Below are 13,782 nucleotides of genomic sequence, written 5' to 3' on the forward strand. Positions count from 1 at the left end.
CAAATTAAATGGAAATTGGAATACATAACACTTACTTAACTGCCTGTTCAATAACAGTTATAGGTTCACACTGTTGTGATGTAAACAGTGGTATTAATTATCGTGTTTGGAGAAATCTGTGCTTTATAGATGTGTCCCATGGAGAAGCTGTACAAGAATATGAAAACTGTTTTAGTTCAGCAGTTAGAAGTACATCATTAGCAAATAGGTATGAGCCCCACAAGAGGACTGCATGCAGCTAATGCAGGTGCAGACCAGATATTTAGGCATCTCTCCGCCAAATTTTGGAGAAAATTTGAGAATGTGGATTGTAGTAAAAATAATTATTTATTTTACACCACATAAAGGAAACTAACAAGACTGCACATATAATGTACCTTTCTAATAACAGTTGCAATGGAAATGATAAAACACACAAAAAAGACTAATTACTCCAATGTGTTGCATTATTTTAACAGATTTTATATTTCACTATGCCCCTTACAGCCACATATTACTGCCTCCCCAGTGATAACAATGAGGTATTTCTCTGGGAAGTGCACTGTATGTCCAGTACGTGTAACTCGTTGGTTTGGCTGATGACACACTGGAGTTTTCGTGACTGGAGCTGGTTGTTTACATGGCACAGATACAGAATCCATATTCTTCAGCAGAAAGGCCAGCTTGAGTCTGTCGATGGAGATGGTCTTCTAACCAGGAGGTGTTTCAATAACAGTGTCTTTCAGTGTGTGAATGTACCAGATATGGTCCATCATAGATTATAGAGGTTTTCTCTGTGCGTCATGTCTTATGAATAGGGGTATGTGAAGAGATTATGAATTCAGGATGGATGAAAGCAGACATAGTATGATGTCAAACATTAATTGGTTTAAGGACACCATGTGCAGTTTCAAGTTGATAATGAGAATTGGAATGTCACACTCCACTGGTGTAAGATCAAATTAATCAGCTGGAAGACTAGTTGTCATGCCACAAGTCATTCATACAGTGCTGATGTCATATTCTGGTATCTCACAGGTACAGAGACTCGTTAAAATCGTTGGTAAATTGTCAACTCAGTCATCTGAAAGTCATGCTACGTTGTGATGCTGCCATTCAACTTTGCCATTCGAGTAAGCTGTGGCTTTGATGTGGTGTATACCTGATGTCTTTCAGAGGTGACTGAACAGTTGACACTGAAACTGCTGTCCTCTGTCAATGGTGACGATTTTTGGGACTCCAAAATGTGTGATGCATGATGATAAGTGAATCCTGGCAACAATTTCTGCAGAGATGTCTTTCAATGGAACTGCCTCTGGCCAACGTGTAAACCTGTCAGTCATTGTCAAGAGATAGGTGAAGTCTTGAAAGCAAGGTAATGGTCCCATTAGATCAGCATGTGTATGTGAGAAGAGATCTTCAACTTCACCGAAAGCTACACAAGCTCTATTTTTATGTTTTGAAATTTTTGATCGTTGACAGCATGCACATTTTTGTCTACAGCTGTGTATCTTGTTTCAGCGAAGGCCAATTGAAGCACTGTCGAATCAGTTCTACTGTGCCTTTGTTGTCAGGGTGAGCCAAGTCACATAATGCATGGAAGACTTGATTGTTGGTAGGATGGATGGACGTATGGGCTGAGTTTACCTGTAGAATTCTCATAAAGTAGCAGTGATCTATAGGTAACAATATTGTTACAACCAATAAGGAAAAGGGATCGGAATTCTTCACCTTGACCAATTCTAGGTTACTGCTTTGTGCCTTTGCACATGAAATGGTGGCTGGTAATGCCTGCAACACTGGAACATGTAATGGCAGGAATGTTCTCTTCTCAAAGAAGATATTGAATACCTGTGGAGAAAGATTAGATTAGATTAATACTAGTTCCATGGATCATGAATACGATATTTCGTAATGATGTGGAACGAGTCAAATTTTCAAATACATGACATAATTAAGTTAATATAACAACTTTTTTATTTTTTTATTTTTTTAATAATTTTTTTTCTTTTTTTCTTAATTTATATCTAAAAATTCCTCTTTGGAGTAGAAGGAGTTGTCATTCAGAAATTCTTTTAATTTCTTCTTAAATACTTGTTGGTTATCTGTCAGACTTTTGATACTATTTGGTAAGTGACCAGACTTTAGTGGCAGTATAATTCACCCCCTTCTGTGCCAAAGTTAGATTTAATCTTGAATAGTGAAGATCATCCTTTCTCCTAGTATTGTAGTTATGCACACTGCTATTACTTTTGAATTGGGTTTGGTTGTTAATAACAAATTTCATAAGAGAGTATATATACTGAGAAGCTACTGTGAATATCCCTAGCTACTGTGAAATGACTGAGAAATTCCGTATGGTGCAGTCGCCTGGACGTTGCTTTTTCTGGGCTCTGTTAAAAAGCAAATGTTAATTGCTTGTGGCTTGTGAATATTGTGAATTTTCCACCTTTTAAAATATAATGAAAATGTTTGACTGCCAATCTGCTGCCAGTATGCAGTCATAGGTACTATAGTTGTGCTGTGTATTGGTGAGAGACCTGTAGAAAAATGCAAGAGGTTCAGGTGTTCCTATGTGCAATTGGTGTAGCACCTATAGCATAGTCCAAAGCATCGACCATCAAAATTAAGGGCAGATCAGTTGGGTGAGGAAGCAGAGTTCCGTTAGCTAGTTCTTCTTTTAACTTCTTGAGCAATTTGTCTGGCTTGCCAGTTCATGTAACAAGGAGATTATCCTTCCCCTTGGTGTTTTTGCACAAGTTAAACAAAGGTGTTTGGGATTTCTTCAGTATGTGGTAGCATATGTCTGTAGAAATTCAACAGTCCTAAAAAATAACATAGTTGTGCTACTGTTTTGGGGTGATGGAAGTTCTTGGTTACTTTCACTTTTTCTCACGATGCAGAAATTCCTCGATGTGACACACAAAAGCCTAAGAATGATCATGATCTCTCTTTCTCTCCAAAAACACATTTTGCTATGTTGATGTTAAGATGATATTTATCTAGCCATTGAAGAAGTTGTTGCAGATGCATTACATGCTCTTTATCTGATGTTGAAGCAACAAGAATATCATCTAAATTGGAATACACAAAAGGCAGACCATTCAGAATGTATGAATAATTCGTTAGAATATTAGCGCTGCATTGTATAGAACAAATGGCATTTTCAGTAGTGCAGAAAGTCCAAATGGTGCGATAACGGCTGTTTTAGACTCATCTTTTGTTGTAGCAGAAATGGGGTGATAAGCTCAGATAAGTTCGATTTAAGGGAATATCTTTCTGTTGGAGAGCGGACAGTTGAAATCTTGTAAATGTGGAATTGGGTAACGGTCTAGCACTGTGTAATTTACACAGGGACCCAAGTTCCATTTTTCTTTGGAATGGGATGGTGAGCAGTAGACCAGCAGCTTTTGGAAGGACGATGTATGCCAAGATTGATTGTCTCCTGAAATTCAAGTTTTGCTTGTGCTAATTTTTCTGGTGATCAGTGTCCCACCCGTGCATACACTGGAGCTCCCGTTGTTGCCATTGTGTGTGTACATTAACTTCAGGAAAATCATAATTAGGTTTCTTCGTGGGAATTTTAGGTTATGTCTTTAGCAAGCTTTGATGTTTATGCTGTGGGTCAATCAGAAACACTAAACTCTCCGTAGGTATGTCTACAGAGCCTGTACTAGCGATTAAAGTTTCTCGGTCAAGTAACTTTTTTGACTTAATATCAAGCAACAGATAATAATTGGTTGGTAAATATCTGCAAGAAAGAATGGCCGTGGAAATCTTTCGAGCTTCAGTAGTCTTTCACCGTATATGTGTATTACGAAACCATTTGCAGCATAGAATTGCTGTTTCTGAATGTTTTTGTGATGTAATACTGTTGGCAATACAGAAATCTCTGCTCTGGAGTAAACTAGAAATCGAAGATGTCTGTTGCGATCAGTTAGTAATAGGCAGCAAGATGACTTGGCCTCCTCACTCTGTGCAATGCCAAGTGAGTAGCATACTAATTTTCTGTCTGAGCATTAGCGGACTGATGAGAAATAAATGAACATGGTGGTGTATACTTCTTCGCATTCTGTTTGGCTGTATAGTGGTACCAGCACACAGAATGTTTCTGTGCACACCACGGTGATTTCAATCTGCGTTCTGATCAAGACCCAGTTTGTAGTTTCTGAATTGCGGTCGTTACTTTCAAAAGCTGTCTTTCCAGAGGGGGAAAGTCTGTCATCTTGAGATGGAGACAAAACAGTTTCTGTACTATATATGACAGGGTGTCATAATCTCTACAATTTTGTAGGCCATAGAAACTATTGCTTCGAGATTTACATCTTGACTAGTTTCTGTTATAGAACATGCATTGATTGGTAGTCATTGAAGAAATATAGTTCTTAAAAAATTGTTTGTTACTTGCGTTCCAGCAAGAACACACATCTCATGGAGCAAAGTAGATGTTGTCACCTTGTTCTAATTTGGTTAGCAACTTTTTAACCTTGCAGTACTCTGATTCTTCAAATTCTGCGGTAAGCTGATAATGGTTTGGACATGAAATTTCAAATCAGCTCAGCAACTTCGCTGTTAATTTAAGTAATAATGATTAAGTACTTGTGGTGGCCTTATCATACCAACTACTTACCAATAGTATTTCCCAACTGCACAGTGAGCATGACAAACACACAACTGAATAACAGCAAGCAAAGAAAGCAATTCTCATGTGTATTTTAGTGTCTCCAGTGCTTTTACTGTTTGTTTACTTTTACAGACTAGGTTGCATACCTTGCCTCCTGCTATGGGGAAGGATAGGTCACAGGAATCTTCCCATCAGATGACCATAGACTTTTGGGAGAGCTATGACCCAGATGAGGTTTGCAATACAGGATTTGCTTTAATTTCGTCTGAACCATTCCCAGTACGAGCAGTTTGTTTTCTTTGTGGAAGTGCTGGTCAAGAACAAGTAAGTTATATTTGTATTGCTAGCTTATACTGAAAGAAAATTAGTTGGGAGGCTGTTGCAATGCAATTTATGTAGCTGACTAGTAAAATAATTCATACTTTGCAGGTTCAGTTTGTTTTTCAATTGTGTGTAGAAAATAGAAAGAAAGCTTAGCACATTATGTTTCCTTTGTAATGTTTACCACATGAAAATATTATTTAGTGTATGTAGAATTTCAAAGAACTCAAATGAGATGATGTCATGAACTCCTAACTCATTCACTTACAAGGACAAGTACAGCTGTTGTGACAGTTCTGTTTATGCACTATAGTGATGGGTACAGCTGTCACAGTGCTGTAGACATGTAATGTGTTTCTTCTGTAGATCAGTGATTTTTGTAGTAGTTCTATTGTAATACCAGTAGCCGGAATGAGTTTCGCGTCCATGAAACTATGCCCAAAGTACAAGCTTACACTGTTTAGTCTGTGTTTCACAAGCTCAGTGACAGCATGCCGTACCCGTATGAACAAGCAGTCATGATATTATTGCATCTTTATTAGAAAGGGATGTTAATGATTAGGAGCTGGTGAAGATTATGACAGTGTAAGTGATAAATGGGAAAGCAACAAGAATGTTAGGGTTATTGACTCAGAGGAAGCTGTAATGTTCATAATAAATATTGCTGATCTGACAAAAAGTGTTCTGCAGAATGTTTGCAGGTGAGTGATTGGAACTGGGCCACTGTAGTTCATCATCTTGAAATATAACCCTGTTTGGTGAATCTGCTGTTGCTGAACATAGCTCTATAAACAGACATGATCACATTTGATGAAATGAAAATCTTTTGCATCCATCTACCTATTGAGACTCTGTCATTAAAGAAGTCAGTGAGATCGGAATGTACTACTACTACAATAATAATAGTTACTACTGCTGGTGGTGATGGTGCTGGTGGTGGTGGTGGTGGTGCTGGTGGTGGTGGTGGTGGTGGTGCTGCTGCTGCTGCTGCTGCTGCTGCTGCTGCTGCTGCTACCGCTACCAGGGCAATGGCTATACCCTTAGTGGTGCATGGAAATGAACACTCAATCCTTAAAGACTACAGAGAAATAAGGTGAATTATTTACCATCTAGCAGAATCAGTGTTACACCATAGGTTCCTCCATCATAGACATCAACATTATCTTTGGTAGCATATGGAATTTCCTTGACTTTTTAACATATCTGCAACATAATTTGGCCAACAAATACGAACACACTATTAATTGACAGACACATTATGACTACAATTACAGAGCAAGTCATTGAAAGCTTGAATTTATTTACAAATCATATGAAGCAAGAAATTTGAGAAGCATTTGTACAAGAATATCACCATAAGAACTATGTTCTGATATAGATTTATATGTTGGAGGCAAGTGGATGCATTCTCAATAGAGTCAGCATTTACTTATGTGGATATTATCAGGCATTGTGGAGCCGAAACTTAGACCGCTGGTATTGCTACTTGTTAGAGCGAATTTGTATTCAATAGGAAGTAATTTAGCACATAAATTTTGAAATTCATTTTGCGTAGTGGGAGCTTCAGTGGTCAACAAATGTACAAATCTATTAGCTGACTGGTAACATCATGTCACTTGACAGTTCTCCCAAATTTAATTAAACTGTAAATTTTCCTCATCAGTGTGTGTGTGTGTGTGTGTGTGTGTGTGTGTGTGTGTGTGTGTGTGAGATAGGTTAGTGTTAATGGAGCAGCCTGCTAATTTTATGATTTTAATGTTATTGTCGTCAAACAGGGTTATCACAATTAGTTACATGCGCCAAGTCAGCACCACAAAATATATCTGGCACTGGAATGAAGGTACCAATAAGCACTGGGGTTTAATGACTGGTATTGGAATGAAGTGACTCATTGGCACTAATTAGGGCTGATTGTATAAAAATCGGACTCGAGATCAAATTTGACATAAGATCATAAATTGAATTATGTTCAGGATTCAGCTCTGTTGTATAGCGCTAAACTTGGATCCACCGAAGCAGGTTCATATTTGATCTTACCCATACTTGGCAATGAGGCTAAAATTGGCTGGCGTGTGATTATTGTACTTCAGCTGCAAATATTTATCGTACATCATAATAGGCAGCATTTATTATCGAAAGTGTCTTGCTATAAACCTGGGAGCAAGTAAACAGAAAAAGGAGCACTCATCAAACTACTCTCAATACGAGAAATATTTGTTGCTGGATATTGTGTTGGGCCAGTATAAAGATATAATTCACTGAAAACGAAAGGTTCCTGTGGTGTGAAATCTCAAGATTAACAGCAACTTGTACATTGCAGTCAGGGGTTATTTTCTTTTGGATGATTTCATCAGACATTCTTGGAGCCTTAGTTCCAGTTGCTTTACAGTAGTTTTCTCCAAACAAAACCTCAACTTAAATGACTTGTTATTTAACTCCGAAAATGGGCTCACCCTTTTATGAAACATGTGGTGAGCTTGTTGGGTCTTGCCATCATCATCCTCAGATATTTGTAAAGTAAACAAAAGGAAACAATGCAATTCACATCGCATAGGGTTATTGCCGCAGCTCGTGGTCTTGGGGTAGCGTTCTCACTTTCCACACATGGGGTCCCAGGTTCGATTCCCGACACGGTCAGGGATTTTTCCTGCCTCGAGATGACTGGGTGTTGTTGTGTCGTCGTCATCATCATCATCATCATCATCATCATCACTCATCCCCATTACGGTCAGAGGAAGGCAATGGCAAACGGCCTCCACTAGGACCTTGCCTAGTACAGCAGTGTGGGTCTCCCGCATCATCCCCTACGCTCCTCGGAGTATCGGACATCATCATCATCATCATCATCATCATCATCATCAGGGTTATTGCACACAGAATTTTACCCAATAGTGATCCAGAATGCTCAGGAAGCAGAGAGTAAGGTATGGTTTCAGTGGTATGGAATGGCATGTTAATGATGTTATGATTATCTTTATGATCCATAAAGTAGAGAAAGTAGTAAGAAATGAAAAAAAAAATGTTTCAAGAATTGATGTGGATTTGAACATGTGATCTTCTGCACTGCAGGCCTCAGCATAACTTCAGCCATCGAAATTAATGAGACAGTATTATGAGGTTAGTGTATTTCAAAACACTTGCTTATGTTCTATTTATCAACACACATGGAATTGTCATAGCAATTTAAGGATATGTTCAGTAGTTAAAAATTTAATACAAATTTCATAGTTACTTCTACTTGAGCTGAAAGAGACCTTATATAAGTGATTTTGAATTATTATTGGCTGCTGTCAAAATTCCCATACTTAACTGTTTACTGCAAATATTTTGAATTCTCCTTTAATTAGTCTGCTACTAAGTGTCTATAAAACGCCTTTGAACTAATCACGTAAATTAAGAGTCATCTCCCAAGAACTCTCATTAAGTACACACGGTAGCCAGTAATTTCCTTAACCTAACATTCCAGATCGAAAAACAGTATTTTGAGCATCAGCCACATGGTAATGGCATAGTCACATATTGACATGCTATTTTTGTGTTAATAACAACTTCTTTTTTATTATTTCAGTTGGTATCTGCTAAAAAAAAAGCAATGAATTCTAGTGCCACTACACTATAAACTGGGAATTAGAGCTGATCCTGACTTTGAACTGTGAATTTTCACCGTCAAATATGATCAGATTTCATTGTGATATGATCGAGGACTAATGTTTATGCAATGCAGATTTCCAGGTTAACTTTGATCTGAGGTCATTTTCTGTCTTAACCAAAGGTTAAATGCTTTATACAATCAGCCCTTAGAGTGGTCAGTGCCAAAACTGAACCAAAATACTTAGTATTTGATACTGCTTAAAATGAAAATGACAGAATTGGCAATTAGGTCCAGGTTTCATTTTTCAAATAGCAGTTAAGGTAGGTGGTTAGTGTTCAACAAACTGTCGATAACAAGGTTGTTGGAGATGGAGCACAAACTCGGATTAGAGAAGGCTGGGAAAGGAACTTATCCATGCTTTGTCAAAGGAACTGTTCCGGCATGAAACTATTTAGGGAAATCACAAAAAACCTAAATCTGGATGGCCGGACGTGAACTGAGGGAGGCTTATGGCAAACTACAGACATACAATAGTCAAAGATATCGGGTCATGATGATGTATCATAAAAAGAAAATCTTATTTGGAACATGATTTGGAAGGTGAAGCTAATGTGGAACCATAACGAATTATGTGCAAAAAAACTACAGTGGAATTGATAATCCCTCAGTGGTTGTTGAAGACCATGTGAAACTGAATCTTGTATAATTATCCTGAAATAAAAATGGTTTCAGGAGAATAATGCTCCGATATCCTCTTGACTTGTGTGGAAGTCCTTTAATGTATCACAATGACAGATCTTCCCAAATTAGATAAACTTCATGATAAGATGTTTGAAAAGAAGAGTTGTTTTGAAAACTAATTTAGAAGCAACTAGAAGTACATTTGTTGATGAAATGACAAAGAATTCGAACAATAAATGTCATTGGATTTCAGATTTATCTATTATCTGGAACATTTTTTATTCACAGATCCTGAGTAAATGTCGTTATTCATGTTAATGAATAACATTTTAAATAAATATTTTTATTTGTCATTCAACATTTGAATAAATGTGGCCCAACTCGGGTCATAATCAATGTCCTTTGTGCATGTGCACACTGAATATTGGTAGCCTATGTACAAGTGAATGTAAAAGTGTGACATCCACGTGACCGTGGGCAATCGCTCAGTCATTTATGTTATTAGGTGAGGCAGCATCAGACATTGTCGGCAACTTCTGCAGACATCCACAAAGTGTATTCACCCTCTCTCTCACACACTGCAGGCATGTGCAGACCCTGCAGATAGTATTACAGGGCTCCAGTAGGCAGTGCAAGGTTTTTGCAGAACTCTCCTTTAACTATGACATGTATAGTTCATTAATTCCATTATCACACATGTCCTACTTTGAGTGCTGGACTGTAGAGCTCTAAAGCCTTCTGACTTCATCCTGTTGTACTGGGTAACTAGCTTTTTGTATTGCCTTAAACTCGTCAGCTCACACTGCCCGTAGCACTACTGTCAATGTCTGCTGGGAATCACCACAGAAAATACCCCTAATATTACTGTCTTTGGGCCAATGATTTTATCTGATGGCATTGAAAACTCCTGTTAACTGCCTTTATCGCCTTGCAGTGTGCTGTACTCTATTTGTTCCTCACATTCAGTATGAGATACATGAGATCAGAGCTCAGATGGATTTTTACCATGAATGTTGTACCACAAGTACTCTCCAGCACATACTATAACGTGGCTTCAGGATTATAGGTGTAGTTATAAAAGTTCTCATAGATTTGCAGTTATTTGAAAGGATTCCATGTGTAGTGTAATTACTGTAGAATATGAAATACAGTCTACAATTTTGTTGACAGATGACCTTGTGGCTTTTATATGTAATGGAGCTGCAGGGAATACTTCGTGGCTTTATTTAGCAGTTGCATCATGATCAGTATAGGAAACTTACCTGGTACTGCAGGGAGCAGACAACATTTCTCCTAAATCACTGTTAAGTTTTTGGCCCTTGATTATAGAACTTTTCTTTGTCCTTTCTTCATTACACTTCTGGTTCCTGGCAGTTACAGGCATCATGGTCCTCCTCCTGATTCTTGTAATTGTATCTTCCTAATTCTTTCAAACTATCTAATGCACTAAGGAACGCCTGATGGCAAACAGAAGGAAAACCTTAGTAACATACATATAGGAGGTGGTCCCCAGGGTTAAAGACCGAAGGGACTAGGTCCTAAATTCAATTGAGTTTTATTTGAAGGTGTTATCAGTTTGAAACAAATGTCACATTTGTGAGAATCTGTGCTCATTCATTACAGAGAAACACACATTCTTCCTCGTATCTTAAGAATATCGACAAGAAAACTTTTTGTTAACGATAATGCAAAAAATAATGTGAAATTGGCAGTTTTTTAGCGACATATCGTGAATTGGCTGTTTTAACAAATTGTCATGCAGTTTGGCTATCTACCATTTCCTGTACAAAAGACTATCATAAATGGCAACTGGAATCACTCAATAGAGGAAAGTCCACTGGACCTGACGGGATACCAATTCGATTCTACACAGAGTACGCGAAAGAACTTGCCCCCCTTCTAACAGTCGTGTACCGCAAGTCTCTAGAGGAACGGAGGGTTCCAAATGATTGGAAAAGAGCACAGATAGTCCCAGTCTTCAAGAAGGGTCGTCGAGCAGATGCGCAAAACTATAGACCTATATCTCTGACGTCGATCTGTTGTAGAATTTTAGAACATGTTTTTTGCTCGAGTATCATGTCGTTTTTGGAAACCCAGAATCTACTATGTAGGAATCAACATGGATTCCGGAAACAGCGATCGTGTGAGACCCAACTCGCTTATTTGTTCATGGGACCCAGAAAATATTAGATACAGGCTCCCAGGTAGATGCTATTTTTCTTGACTTCCGGAAGGCGTTCGATACAGTTCCGCACTGTCGCCTGATAAACAAAGTAAGAGCCTACGGAATATCAGACCAGCTGTGTGGCTGGATTGAAGAGTTTTTAGCAAACAGAACACAGCATGTTGTTATCAATGGAGAGACGTCTACAGACGTTAAAGTAACCTCTGGCGTGCCACAGGGGAGTGTTATGGGACCATTGCTTTTCACAATATATATAAATGACCTAGTAGATAGTGTCGGAAGTTCCATGCAGCTTTTCGCGGGTGATGCTGTAGTATACAGAGAAGTTGCAGCATTAGAAAATTGTAGCGAAATGCAGGAAGATCTGCAGCGGATAGGCACTTGGTGCAGGGAGTGGCAACTGACCCTTAACATAGACAAATGTAATGTATTGTGAATACATAGAAAGAAGGATCCTTTATTGTATGATTATATGATAGCGGAACAAACACTGGTAGCAGTTACTTCTGTAAAATATCTGGGAGTATGCGTGCGGAACGATTTGAAGTGGAATGATCGTATAAAATTAATTGTTGGTAAGGCGGGTACCAGGTTGAGATTCATTGGGAGTGCGCTTAGAAAATGTAGTCCATCAACAAAGGAGGTGGCTTACAAAACACTCGTTCGACCTATACTTGAGTATTGCTCATCAGTATGGGATCCGTACCAGATCGGTCTGACGGAGGAGATAGAGAAGATCCAAAGAAGAGCGGCGCGTTTCGTCACAGGGTTATTTGGTAACCGTGATAGCGTTACGGAGATGTTTAATATACTCAAGTGGCAGACTCTGCAAGAGAGGCACTCTGCATCGCGGTGTAGCTTGCTTGCCAGGTTTCGAGAGGGTGCGTTTTTGGATGAGGTATCGACTATATTGCTTCCCCCTACTTATACCTCCCGAGGAGATCACAAATGTAAAATTAGAGAGATTAGAGCGCGCACGGAGGCTTTCAGACAGTCGTTCTTCCCGCGAACCATACGCGACTGGAACAGGAAAGGGAGGTAATGACAGTGGCACGTGAAGTGCCCTCCGCCACACACCGTTGGGTGGCTTGCGGAGTATAAATGTAGATGTAGATGTAGAATTAATTAATATTGATGACTGAAGGTAATTTAACATTGAAATTGAATCTTGACTTTAAGGTTGACTTTCGCATGTAACCTTAAAATTACCAATCTTTTGTGCTTGTTCATTGCTTGTTTCATTTTCACTGATGTAATGTTTCAGCATATTATTATTATTGAACACATCAGTATGAAAGGCGATAAAAATTCTGATTACTTGATATACACACATCAATAAAAGTTTTGCATCACCTCGGTTCCGAGAGTTCCGGAACCTGTACAGAAATCTGGAATAGAATGTAAACATCATTTCCGGCCTTTTTATTGCTCATGAAAACCACACATTGCATGTTGTACCACCATACAGCAAGACCTTCAGAAGTGGTGGTCCAGATTGCTGTACATACTGGTACCTCATAATACCTAGTTGGTCCAGATTGCTGTACACACTGGTATCTCTAATACCCAGTAGCATCTCCTCTTGCATTCATGTAGGCTTGTATTCTTCATGGCTTACTATCCAAAAGTTCATCAACGCACTGTTGGTCCAGATTTTCCCACTCTTCAACTGCAATTCGGCATAGATCCTTCAGAGTGGTAGAAGGGTCACGTTGTCCATAAGCAGTCCTTTTCAGCCTATCCCAGACATGTTTGATAGGGTTCATGTCTGGAGAACATGCTTGCTACTTTAATCGAGTGATGTCGTTATCCTGAAGCAAGTCATTTACAAGATGTGCACAACGGGGGCTTGAATTGTCATCCATGAAGATGAATGCCTCGCCCATATGCTGCTGGTATGGTTGCACTATCAATCAGAGGATGGTATTCATGTATTGTACAGCCGTTACAGCACCTTTCATGACCACCAGCGACATACACCGGTCCCACATAATGCCACCCCAAAACAGCAGGGAGCCTCCACCTTGCTGCACTCACTGGACAATGTGTCTAAGGCATTCAGCCTGACCGGGTTGCCTCCAAACACAACTCAGACAATTGTCTGGTTGAAGGCATATGCGACACTCGTTGGTGAAGAGAACTTGATGCCAATCCTGAGTTGTCAAATCGGCATGTTGTTGCGCTCATCTGTACCATGCTGCATGGTGTCGTGGTTGCAAAGACGGACCTTGCCATGGACGTCAGGAGAGAAGTTGCACATCACGCTGCCTGTTGCGCACAGTTTGAGTCATAACACGATGTCCTGTGGCTGCACGAAAAGCATTATTCAACATAGCGGTGTTGTTGTTGGGGTTCCTCCAAGACATAATCCGTAGGTGGTCATCCACTGCAGTAGTAGCC

The 13,782-nt window shown here is 39.2% G+C and overlaps 1 protein-coding gene across 1 annotated transcript in view; it reads left to right on the forward strand.

The window, feature by feature from the left end:
- Positions 1-13,782, forward strand: part of LOC124722671 (histone-lysine N-methyltransferase trithorax-like) — a 226,929-nt gene that overhangs the window by 102,152 nt on the left and 110,995 nt on the right. The window contains exon 8 of the mRNA XM_047247815.1: positions 4,736-4,927. Coding sequence (XP_047103771.1) covers positions 4,736-4,927 — 192 coding nt within the window. The remainder of the gene's footprint in view (positions 1-4,735; positions 4,928-13,782) is intronic.

Source organism: Schistocerca piceifrons, chromosome X (genome assembly GCF_021461385.2).
Source record: "Schistocerca piceifrons isolate TAMUIC-IGC-003096 chromosome X, iqSchPice1.1, whole genome shotgun sequence".
Classification (NCBI taxonomy): Eukaryota; Metazoa; Arthropoda; class Insecta; order Orthoptera; family Acrididae; genus Schistocerca; species Schistocerca piceifrons.